Source organism: Apodemus sylvaticus, chromosome 3 (genome assembly GCF_947179515.1).
Source record: "Apodemus sylvaticus chromosome 3, mApoSyl1.1, whole genome shotgun sequence".
In the NCBI taxonomy this organism is placed as follows: domain Eukaryota; kingdom Metazoa; phylum Chordata; class Mammalia; order Rodentia; family Muridae; genus Apodemus; species Apodemus sylvaticus.
Genome location: NC_067474.1, coordinates 25,148,240 through 25,161,138, shown reverse-complemented (window position 1 = coordinate 25,161,138; position 12,899 = coordinate 25,148,240). Strand labels below are relative to the sequence as shown.

The following is a 12,899-nucleotide window of genomic DNA, read 5'->3' as shown; positions in this document are numbered from 1 at the left end:
CATCCGTCATCGGAAGCACAATGGTGGCACGTTATTTCTTCTCTTGATATGTGAATTTTATTTTGGAAGTGTTTAGAGTTTTTATTTTTTTATTACATTAGTTGAGACAGATTCTTACGGAGTTCGGCTGACCTCCATAGTACCATGTAGATGAGGCTAGCCTTCCACTTGCTGTCATCCTCCTGGCTCTGCTTCCCAAGTGCACCACACTCGGGCAAGCATTTAGAATGTATAAACTGGATCACTGAATGAGGATGGCATTGAGACCTCACTCACCCAGACCTGCAGTTCCAGGACGTGCTTCAGTATTTCAGGCTTTTATATCTAACCCCATGTTTTCTTTCTTACATAAGACTTAGATTTTCCTACTGTCTTTTTACATCTGCATGTGGCTGGATGTAGTGGCACACGAATGTTATCCCAGGGCCTGGGCTCGGGCAGGAGGTTAGATGCTAGCCTAGGGTGTATCACAGGACTTTATATCACAAGAAAAAATGCAAAGAAACAGAAGGGACACAGCTCCGCAGATGTGCTGCTTGCCTAACAAGCATGAAGCCCAGGTTTTCAGCCCCTGCAGCTCATAAAACCAACACGGTCATAATCTCAGCACTTGAAAAATGAGGCAGAAGTCCTCAGAAGTTCAGGGCCTTCCTAGGCCTATCCTATGGACCCCCCTGTCAGAGCTGAAAGGAAATGTGCTGTGGACGAAGGGGAGAGGGGAGCAGGGTTTCTGAGGGCGACAACGCTCTGGAAGCATTTGGCAGTGAAGGGATTGTTTTGGTCAATAAAGTGAAGGCACTTTATTTTTAGATGGTGGGTTGCTTATCCTGATGGCTCTTGGGAGCCCTTCTATACCTTAAATGTTTGCTGTTTTCATTAGCTACTACTTTCCATGGCCTTGGGCTGTTGATACATATCGGGTTTCCTCCTCAACATTCTGACTCATAAAAATTTTTATTTAGTATTCAAGTGAGAGAATTTATTTCAGCAGTTTATTTCAGATCTAAAACTATTTAAAATCCACTGGTTTTAGGGGTTTAACGTATAATGCCTGACAAAGTAATTGATGAGCAAATAAATAATATCCTGTCATACCCGAAGTTTGCGTAATAGAGACCCAAAGTTTTAATAGAGACCAGGCTCTGGGCTGGAGAGATGGCTCAGTTAAACGCACTGGCTGCTCTTCTGGGGTCCTGAGTTCAATTCCCAGCACCCACCCAGCAGCTCAGAACCATCTATGGGATCTGATGGCCTCTCTTCTGGTCTGCAGATGTACACACCAACAAAACATATATATACATAAACATGCTTAAAAATAGGTCAGATTTGATCCTCCTTAATTGGCCTGGTGGGTTTGTTTCAGTTCTTAAAATATATATTCAAAGTAACTTCTCTACTAGAAGGGATTTTTATAAATAAATGAAGCATTGAGAGGAAATTAATGTATGGCTTCTAACAGTGTCATTGCCCAGGTTCTAAATGTCATGTACTTTGTCAATATATTTAGTTTAAGATGACATCCACAGTGACAGGCTGTCCATCTTTTTTGATCCTGTTTGTTTCAACTTGCATTTTAGTATGCAGCCGAGGATGGACTTGCACACACACATGACCAGGCCAGGACTCTACCCAAAGAATGGGTTTGTATTTAAGGGCCCCAGCAGTTAGATCGTCCTCAGAGAAGCAGGTAAGGACCTATCATGAAAGCTAAATCAGAGGCCCAAATAGAGAAGCCAAGAGGCTGACATTTCTATAGGAGTCAGGTGAGGGGGCTTCCTGCCCCTTGCCTGACTGGGATGTGTGTCTTACTTAGACTTAGAGGGGATGGGGGCGGGGATGAAGTTTGCAAGCCAAGAACTCAGTACCAGTGTAATGTGCGGGATTGCGTCTGCTGCGGTGACTACCTGACATGTGGTGACTGCTCAGTTCTGGGATAGGTCGAGTGCTTTTCTTGTTGTTGTTGTTGTTGTTGTTGTTGTTGTTGTTCTTCTTCTTCTTCTTCTTCTTCTTCTTCTTCTTCTTCTTCTTCTTCTTCTTCTTCTTCTTCTTCTTCTTCTTCTTCTCTTTGTCTCCCTCCTTCCCCTCCTCCCCCTCCTCTCTGTCCTTCCCCTCCTCCCTTTCCTCCCCCTCCTCTCTGTCCTTCCCCTCCTCCCCCTCCTCTTTCCCCTTCCCCTTCTCCCCTCCCCCTTCCCCTCCTCCCCTCTCCTTCCCCCTCCTCCCCTCTCCTCCTCCCTCCTCCCCTCTCCTCCTCCCCTTCCCCTCCTCCCCTCCTTCCCTTCCCCTCCTCCCCTCCCCCTTCCCCCTCCTCCCCTCCCCCTTCCCCCTCCTCCCCTCCCCCTTCCCTTCCCCCTTCCCTTCCCCCTCCTCCCCCTCCTCCCCTTTCCCCCCTCCCTTTCCCCTCCTCCCTCCTCCTCCTTCTCCCCTCCTCCCCTTCCCCTCCTCCTCCCCATCCCCTCCTCCTCCCCCTCCCCTCCTCCTCCCCCTCCCTCTCTCTCCCTCCTCTCTTCTCTCCTTCCTCTCCCTCTTCCCCATCTTCTCCCTCCTACTCCCTCCCTCTTTTTCATCCTCCTTTTCCTCCCCCTCCTTCTCTTCCCCCCTCTTCCTTTTCTTCCTTCTCTTCCTTTTAGCTTTAACATGGCTAACAAGATAGCTCACTTGCTGCTTAACCGTGTAACCTGAGTTTGGTCGTTGAGTCCCACATGGTGCAAGTGGAGACCTGACTCTGAAGTTGTCTTCTGAGTTACACGTGTGCACTACACACAAAATAAATGTTACAGAAAAGAAAAAGTCACCATTCTAGAAAAAAATTATCTTTTTTTTAATTTTATTTTAGCATCTAGTTCAATCAGATACAGTTACACATACCTGCTATTTCTTACCAGGAAGATCACTCGAGTCTCGGCTGGGGTTTGAGACCAGCCTGGAGAACGTTGTAAGATTACCTCATGTTTAAAAAAAAAAGACGTTGTTCCAAAGTTATTGAAAAGCTGTCATTCTGCGTCTTTTTTTCTCTGCTTTAAATCTAAAGTTAGAGGGAAGAATACTGATAGAGTTTTGGGGGCTACTGTCAGAATTCCCCCCACCACCACCCTACGCCCTTATCCCTCCTGTTAGTCCAAAGTTTTCTTAGAATACTGTCACTCTGTGGTTACCCAAGGAGTTTCCTGGGGCCACATCCCCACATTAGTGTGACTTATTTCTTCAGTCTGGTTGTTGAATCTCTAGACTTTTCATTTTCTACTTTAGTTATTATTTTCATAGTTGTGAACTTTAACCATATGGAATCGAGTGAGTTCCACTGTTCCATCATCCTTGAGAAATGGGAATCTGTCTGTGTGTGGCTCTCATTCTGAGGATAGTTTCAAGGTGCAAGTGAATAGTTTTGGATCTGAACTTTTCGGTGGCTGGAGCCTCTTAAGGATCATTATGCTGCTCAGCGTGGGACTGGGGTCTGCCCTGTCTGGGCCCCAGAGATAAAGGCACATCATCCTAGCTCACTGATACCTGGGAGGCTGGAATTGTTTCTTCCTCGTGCTGTTGGAAGAGAACCCCTCTCCTGCCTACGTTCCGGGGAAAGGTTTCCTGGTGTGTTACTGGGAATGGCTTCCCTGTTGCCCAGCCATATTTCTTTCCTAGTATCGGTTCTTGCATATTTATTTGCTGCTGGGGGGGATTCCTCAGTGCTACCCTGTGCCGCTCAGGATGTTTTTGCCTGTGGTGTGAGGGGCTCGTTCTGCTTAGCTTGTCCCTTTAATGTGCCTCCATCCCTTTAAGATTTTCCGTTCAGAGTCCTTGAATGCCAACGACCCGGGCTCTTGGCTTCCTGGCCTCTTGTCCGCCTTGGATCTTAAGCTCCCTGAGCTGTCTGCTTTTGCCCTCTGTCGTTGTGCTGCTATCTGTCTCCGAGCAACAGAAATGTACCTTTCAGAAGAGTGTTTTCTATTCCTTTCATAGACTCTGTTTCATATGCACTACGTTATCTTATGTGACTGGGCATTCTGTCTGCTGCACTCCTGCCCAGTGCCCCACAGAGGCTAGAAGAGGCCATTCTTTGTAATGACTGTCTGTAATCCCAGTGCTTGAGAGATTGAAACAGGCGCTGGAAACAACTCAAGGTGGGCATGGATGGTGTGAATTCATGTCCACCTTGTGCTACAGAGTATCTAAACAAGCACAACTCCTCAGAAGTTTAGGCTTCTGGTTTTTGTTTTACTGGGACCGGGTCTTGCTATATAACCCAGGCTAATGTTTCATACATAGTGGAATCCAGTTATCATTAATAATCCTTGTGTAAGCTCCGAGGGTTGGCACATGTTCACAATTCTGATATTCACAAGGCAGAGGCAGGAGGATTTTTGTGAATTCCAGACCAGCAAAAACTACACAGAAAGAACCCTATCTCAGAAAGTAAAACAAAACCCAAAGTAACAAGTGGGCTTGGTGATTCACACCTGTAATCTCAGATCTTGGAAGAAGTTCAGAGCTCACCTGGCTATTTAGTGAGTTCCTGGGTGGCCTCAGATTGGTCTGCAGCATGAGGCCTGCCTTGTTCCTAAAGAGGAAAAAAAATTCTTCTGTGTACATAATACTTTAATGATAGTGTATGACAAAATAAAACATTGTTTTAACATACATCTTACCAGAAAGGAAAGACAAATTATGAATGTTTGCATTTAAAACTTTAAAACTTATCTTTGGGTAATACTTTCTGCTTCTGTTGCTAAGAAGAAAAGGAAACTCTTTTTTGTATCCTTCTTAGACTCTTTTTTCCTGCTAGTTGTAAAGACTGCAGATTCCTCATTAAATACTGAAACGCCACCAACACTAACATCCCTGAGGTTAAGAAGCAGGTCTGCAGGAGCTAAACGCTTACCGTCCTTTGAATAACTCTGGCCCTTCCACAAAAAAAGCAAAAGCTTAGGATGGGCATATACTTCTGGGTGCCCACAAGGCGATTTTTAGTATCTTCTAAGGAACTGGGACTAGGAAGGTGGAACTAACTGACCTCTCATCATGACATGCCCTTAACAACTTCAAAAAGAGTCAAAAAGAAGCAAGCCAGGAATTGGGGTTCATTGGCATGGCTGACGGCCGTCTCTCAGCCGCTGAATTATGCAGGACTCTCATTGGCTGGCTGAGTTGTTCTATTAGCTGCTGGTAAAAATGGCCTCTCCGTGGTATTAGCACTGGGAGGGGAGAAGTTTTTTAAGGCGGACTAAGGTGTTGTTGGCTAAAGAAGTAGAGAATTAGGCGACTATCTGAATAATTGACAGGTTTTATTATCTGTGTTTTGTGTGTGTTTGAAGAAGCTCTGCCGTGCCTAGGGTTTTAAGCTGAGCAGCAAGTTGCCTCATTTAAACCACATTTTAAACATGAACGCTAACTGATGTTTGGGTTCTTTTCTGAAAACTTGATTTTGAATTTGTATCTATTGTTGTTTGTTTATTAGTCTTGACACTTTTTCAAAGTGGCCACCGGAAATGAGATTCGAGCCATTTCCATTTCTAATGTTTTATCTGTTTCTCATTTATACGTAAAAGTGCACAATGCCAGCAGTTTATATTTTAACTTGAGTATTTCTGGTTTTGTTCTGTATACCACGTAAATAAAACAGCATGGAGCAAGCTGTGTGTATAAAGGTTTTATCCTAGGTCTGTCCGTGCAAACCAGCCCGAGGACCTGAGACCTCATGTACACATGGCCCAGGCCTCATAAAGCACACAGCATTTGCTTACAGCCCAAGACATCCTTCCGGATACTCTTAAGTTATTTCCGGACTGCTGCTAATAAATGCAAAGTGAGTGTTCATCCACATTGTTCATGTCTCCTGGCTATTCGGATACATTCTATATAGCCCAGACTGGCCTTGACCTGGGGGCAGTCCCCTGCCTCAGCTTCCTGAGTGCTGAGTTTACAAATTGTACCGCCACGCCTGCCCTGATGGCGGCTGTTCCACTGGTCGCTTGCTCGTTTAGAGAACAGTGACAGGATGGGCTGGAGAGATGGCTCAGTGTTTCTAAGAGTGCACACTGCTCTTCTGAGAGCTGCATTTGGTTCCCAGTACCCATGTCGGGCTCACCACTGCCTGCAACTTCAACTCCGGGAGGTTCTCTCGCCTCCTCAGTCCCCTCCACTCAGAAGCACATATTCCCATACAGCACACATGAGTGCATGGAACTAAACATAAATTGTTTTAGAAGAAGAGGGGAAGCCCCTCTTGGTTGCCCATGCCTTCAGTACCAGTACTCAAAGTAGAGACAGTTGGAGCTCTGAGTCCGAGGACAGCCAGGGTTGTTACAGAGAGAAACCTTTCTCGAAAAACCAGAAAAAAGGGATGGGGCTGGTGTAGAGGATAACTACTAGAAAAGAGTCTGCACATAATCAGGACGGATGCTTCTCCCTTCTGAATGGTCATCATGAGCTGTTTGAATTTATGAATCTGGATCCATACATGTGGATGGCTTGCTGTGCGAACATAACCACTGTCTGTTCCACTTCCCCCATCCTCAAGGAGGCCACAGGGACTGGGGTCGTGCTCAGTCGCACTTACCTACTATGTGTGAAGACCTGCCTCTGATCCCCAGTTCCCAAATCAGTCACCCTCGCAGATGTGGCATGGCAACCCGCGGCAGCAAGGCGGGGACCCGTTCATACACTTCTTGTGTTAAACTCGCCGTCGCAGAATTACTTTGATGCTCATTCATAACTGTTGTTTCACTGCTGTTATGGATTGTAAGGTTTTTTTTGGAGATAGAGGTTTGCCAAATGAGTTGAGACCTACAGAGTGTTGGACCGAACAGATGGACTGCAGTGCTAATCAGTCACTGGCACAGGGTTCCTGTCCGCCATCCGTCAGGCCTCCGTGCTGCTTACTGATTGTACCTTTTTTGTTAGAAATTATTTCAAATTCATACTGGAACTAAAGATTTTATTATTATTATCCGTGTATGTGTGTGTGTGTGTGTGTTTTGAATATACGGGTGCCAACAGAGGATATCGGAACCCCTGAAGCTGGAGTTACAAGCAGCTGTGAGGTGCCTGCCGTGAGTGCTGAGAGCCAAACTCGACCTGTGGAAGAGTAGCTGGCACTCCTAAGCACTGAGCCATCTCTCCAGACTTGTTTCTGTTGACTTTGGTTTTGGTTTTAGGTTTATTTGTTTGAAAAAAGGTCACTCTGGGCTGGAAAGATGGCTCAGTGGTTAAGAGCACTGACTGCTCTTCAGAAGGTCCTGAGTTCAAATCCCAGAAAACCATATAGTGGCTCACAGTCATCTGTAATGGGATCTGGCACCCTCTTCTGGGGTGTCTGAAGACTGCTACAGTGTACTTACATAAATAAATTAGTCTTTATAAAAAAAAAAAAAGGGAAAAGGTCACTCTATGTAGTCCTGACTGCCCTGGAGCTCACAGAAATTCTGCTTCTGCCTCCCTATGGCTAGGATTTAAGGTTTATGCCACCGTGCCTGGCACTGAAGCTCTGTGTAAAGCCGGTAATGCTGAGTTGAATGTCTAGTGCTAGAAGAATGTTACAGTACTGACCCACACAGAAACGTGGGTAAAATTGGAACCAAATTGAGTTTGGGAGGTGCAGGGTGGTCTGTTAAATACACTTAGTAATACAAAGGGTGGGTGTTACCAGAAAGTATTAAACTCTCAATCATGGCCTTTGTGAATGTAACTGTACGATAGAAATTGGTGCCATCCGATATTAGTATCCTAGGAATTTGAAAAATTAAATTTACAGGTAATACTCTCTTTTCCCCCCTTCAGTGTTTGAAAGACGTATGATGATCCTGAAACCATCAGACCAGAGAAACTTCTAGCAATTTCAGGGGATGTTCGCCTACACTCAGGCTGTGGGATTCTCAGCCAGTGCGATTGAACAGCAGGCCTGGGCCTTATCTACTGCTGGACTGAGGAAAAGGGAAGCTGGCAGAGCCAACCCTTGCTAGCAAGCGGCGTACGAGCCTGGCTCCTGGCTGAGTGCAAGCAGGAATGTAAATGTGAATTTGAGGTCCGAGGCCTCGCTTCCAGCTCCCTTGGCATCGGCTTTATTTCCTGAGTCGAAGTCTTGGAGTAAAATACATTCCACTAGTGTCTCCCATCTGCCGTTAACAGCCACGGAGCCTTCATTGTGTATTCCCACGCTTCTCTCTCCCTCTTCTGTAAAATAAAACCCTCTTGCTAAGTAATTTAAGTGTACATTCTTAGAATACTTAAATCCCAAACTAAGAAAAGGAATAAAATGAAACTAATATTTTCCCAAATACTAGTTTAATAGGCCATCATGGTGCCTTATAGTTGAAAACAATTATTTTCGAAAGCCCCTCAGGCAGGCTGGGCCATAGCTCAGTGGGAAGGAGCTTGCCTAGTAGTATGCTTGAGCCCTGGTCGGAGGCCTGTTCCCTCGTGCCCTCTCCACACGCGCACCCGAGGATTCCCCTTCCACACACACCGTGTTACAGGGTTTGAGTGTTTGTCTCTGCAGGTACCAGCTGTAATTAAGAATGAAGTAGGGGCCAAAATTTGAAACCAAAAATGAAGCAGCTACATGTAGTTAGTAGTTCCCAGTGTGCGCTGTGACTGCCTGACTGGCTTTATATGTATTGTACTTTTTTCATTGTTAACAGTTTGGACTTTAATAAGAGAAATCCCATAGTTTTTAATGTCACAAAAATAGGACTATTTGAACAGTGTATTCTGGAAAACAATATACCAATCTAAGTGAATACATGCGCATATTGATACCGCTTTTCTCTCCAGCGCCTCAGCTGTTTTGTTAAAACCTTTAAAAGCGTAGGCGTGCCGGCCAGGGTAAACGCTGAGACAGCGTGGCAGGCGCACTCGGTGTCAGCGCAGCCCGAGTAGCTGTGTTCATGGGCCAGGGCGCACGCAGTAGTCGGCACTAGCTATCCAGCTGTCTAATGTAACCCGGCAGGAAGTGATTTGATTACACGCACATGTCTCTCTGCTACTCTTGCTCTATCCTTGGATGCGATGCCGTGGCTGTGGCTGCTATTTTTAGTTTGCATCATCACCTTGTCTGCGGAGTCAAGCATTACCCTCTCACTTGACCAACGATAGCCCTTCCACTGCAGTGGGAAGAAAGAAGAAGAAAAGGGTTTGGTGTGAAAATCGGTGAAATCTGGCACTTGAGATAGATAACTAAGAATAAAGTTCCTGCTTGACGCCTCAAGCTGCTCACGCCCGAAGCTCTGAAGGACTAAGATGGCAGACATGTTCGCTGTGGTACTACTGCATTTTTTTGTAGAGTTGTTACATTGATAATAAAACTTGCCGGCTTAATCTCAATGTTTGCATTTTTGTTTTTTGAGAAGGCACCTGGTGATGTGGGCAAGAAGTAGGGAAGTCTGCCTGTTTCGTAGGTCGGAGGGCCTTGGCCCTGGTTTACCATACAAAGTCACAAAAGCTGCAGTGGATGAGTCTCTCCTGAAGCTTGGAAGTTTGGACAGCCATGACCCAGGACTACAGTGGATGCCACCACGCCTGGCTTTGTGTGTGGGTGCTAAGAATCTGAACAGCTCATGGTTGCGCAGTGCTCTGCTGAGCTGCACTTGACTGTCCTGATAGAAGGATGTGGCAAGAGGGTTCCAAGGCAGACTGAGGTATAAAGTGAGATCCTGCCGCAAAAACGGGGAAAAAAATAGTATGACCTGGATGTAGTGGTGCACTCCCAGCACTTGAGAGGCAGGGGGATGTTTTGAGTTTGAGGCCAGCCTGCTCTCCAGAGTTCTCAGATAGCCAGGAACACAGAGAAACCCCATCTGGGATGTGGGGGACAAAACAACTATCTTACGAAAACCCAGTTATGTCATACAAAACTAGTGAGAGCTGTGACCTTAATGCTTCCCGATTTTACACCCTCCTTGTTTGTCAGCTGAGTTCTTAGTGTCCAAGTCCTGTTTATCCTCAGGATCACATTAAATACTGCTGACTTGTAACATCCCAGGAGAGAGCGCGCGCGCGTTACCAACATCACTTACTGAACGTGTGTTCTTGTTCTGGACCTCAGGTGTCTTGGTTAGAAGAGTAAATGCTTAGCTCACCAGCATTTTCCAAAGTGAGCTGTCTATCACTTGAGCTTCGGGTCTTTCTCCATCACAGCGGAAATGGCTCTCTTGAGAAGCTGAGGCTCTGCTCCTTGCTTTGCTGTTTTTGAGAGACATCAGGGTGTTCTTTGCCTTTGGCAGAATCGGTGTCCTAGACAAAGCCAGAATTCTGGTAGTCATACACTCAGTGCAGCTGTCTTTTTCATGGTACAGGCAGTCCGAGGGCCAGCAGGGGTTGGTAGGTAAGGGTGTATATTACACCCCGGAGGACCTGAGTCCAGCCCTGCTATGCACACAGTGGAAAGAACAAGCCAACGTGTTAGTTGTCCTCCAGTGCATGCAAGATTGCACCCACACACAGAACACAACCACAAAATAAAACTTTAAAGAAATCCATTGAAGTATTTGGGAGAAACACAACTGAGTCAGGGTGATGGAAATAGAAATAAAAGAGGGCTGGAGAGGTGGCTCAGCGGATAAGAGCACTGGCTGCCCTTCCAGAGGTTCTGAGTTCAATTCCCAGCAACCACATGGTGGCTCACAACCATCTCATAATGAAGTCTGATGCCCTCTTCTGGTATGCGGGTGTACCTGCAGATATACATTAAATAATTTTTAAAAAAGGAATGAAAAAGAACCAGTTTGTGTGTGTGTGTGTGTGTAGAATGCTGTCAGGTTTATAGTCTGCTTTTCCCAGCCCTTGCACCCAGGAGCAGCAGAGAACGAACCTCAGACCCAGATTCAAGTAAGTGGTCCTGCATAGCTAGGACTTTAGGCCCAAACTGTCTCGGCAGGCATGGCAGTGTGGTTCTTGCTACCCTGCACATTCTTAAACTATGCAGTACTTGTACCCAGTAAATGCAAGCTGAGTGGCTGTCTTAGTTACTTTTCTATTGCTGTGACAAAACACCATGGATAAGGCAACTTAACAGAAGAGAGCATTTAACTGGGGGGCTCGTGGTTCCAGAAAGATTTTGATAGGTTTGTAATCTTGGACTGAGATTATATACTTAAGATTATAGACCAGTGATAGAGTACTTTTGCCCATTGCCCTGAGTTTGATCTCCAATACACCATCATCATCATCATCATCATCAATGTTTGTAAGTAGTTAAAATTTATTTGAGTACTGGCTTATGATATATCAGTACAGTTCTGATTTTTATATTGAAGTACTGATGTATTCAAAGAGTCGCGTTTCACACTCAGCTTGCTGCATACCTGTATTTGCAGTTGGCCATGAGCTTTGCCTAATGCTTTGGTTGCTTCTGACATCTACTGGACACATAGTGCTACTGGCCGTTCTGGAACTAGTTTCAGTCAGTAAGTATCCAGGATTGTAACAGAATTTAAGAAAATCTGACTAAACTGAGCAGTGAGCCTGTGTGAGTCAAAGGCAGGTGGAAGTATCGCTTGAGTCTGGTCCACAGATGGAGTGATTAGGCAGTACTGGAAAGTATGCTACCATTATCCACAGCTCCAGCCCTTTTTGTGAGACAGGGGTTTCACTAAATCGGCCAACTTTGCAGTTTCCCCATTTGAGCCTCTTGGGGAGCTGGAGTTACAGGCATGTGCCTGGATAAATCTTTTTTTGTTTGCTTGTTTTGTTTTTTGGATTTGGTTTTTTCAAGACAGGGTTTCTCTGTAGAGCCCTGGCTGTCCTGGAACTCACTCTGTAGACCAGGCTGGCCTCAAACTCAGAAATCCGCCTGCCTCTGCCTCCCAGAGTGCTGGGATTATAAGCGTGTGCTACCACCACCTGGCTTTTTTTTTTTTTTTTTGCAAATGCCCCTTTAAATTTATTATCTCTGTTTACTTCATGTGCATTGGTGTTTTGCCTGCACATATGTCTGCGTGGCAGTGTTGGATCCCCTGGAACAGGAATTACAGACAGTTGTTATCTGTCCCATGGTTGCTGGGAATTGAACCCAGGTCCTCTGGAAGAACAGCCATTTTTTTTTTGTTATGAAAATCTGTATTTTTTCAATTAAAAATATTTTTTCGTACAATGTATGCTGATCATGGTTTCCCTCAGATCCTCCCAGATCCCCTCACCTCCCACTCCACAGATCTTCTTTCTCCCTTTTAGAAAACAGACAGAAAGGAAAAGGCATGAGAAGCACAAGAACAGAACCCTTAAGAATACAAAATTGGGAACCATAACACATAAGCAAAAGACCAGTGAGATTTAAAAAAATAAAAATCAAAAAATCAAAAGCCTGAACAGTGACAGTGACCAAAAAGAAAAAAAGAAAAAAAAAAAAAGGAGGAAGAGGAGAAGGAAGGGAGGGACGACAAGAAACCCCAGAGCTACCGTTGAGCTTGATTTGCTTCAGCCATCTGCGCTGGCCAGAGGCTCGCCCTGCAGCTTGGTTTGTGTACCAAGCGGGACTGCGTTGGAGAAACTTTCCTTTGCAAGTGGGTGTCAAGGGGAAGGAGAGTTCCTGGTCAAGGCTGGGTGCTTCAGTCCACTTCCTCCTCTCATTGCTGGGACCCCATCCAGCTTGAACCTGAGCCCACCTGTCTTAAGGTTTCTATTGCTGTGATAAACATGATCAAAAAGCAAGTTGGAAAGGAGAGGTGTTATTTGGCTTTCATTCCCGTATCACTGCTCATCAGCCCGGAGGCAGGAGATGATGCAGAGGCCATGGAGGAGTACTGCTTACTGGCTTGTTCCCCGTGTTTTTCTCATCCTTCTTATAAAATCCAGCACCACCAGCGCGAGGATGGCCCCACACATCCTTTCCCCATCGATTACTGTAGCCATACTTTCCCCATACTTTATTGGGTTCTTATGTCTACTACCCTTCTGCACCCCAATCCCTTCCA

General features: G+C 45.6%; 1 protein-coding gene across 1 annotated transcript in view; it reads left to right on the top strand.

The window, feature by feature from the left end:
• Positions 1-9,293, top strand: part of Esrp1 (epithelial splicing regulatory protein 1) — a 49,521-nt gene extending 40,228 nt beyond the window's left edge. Inside the window, exons 15-16 of the mRNA XM_052176080.1 lie at positions 1,578-1,687; positions 7,771-9,293. Of these exons, the coding sequence (XP_052032040.1) occupies positions 1,578-1,652 (75 nt within the window). The 3' untranslated portion in view covers positions 1,653-1,687; positions 7,771-9,293. The remainder of the gene's footprint in view (positions 1-1,577; positions 1,688-7,770) is intronic.
• The last annotated feature ends 3,606 nt before the right edge of the window (positions 9,294-12,899 follow it).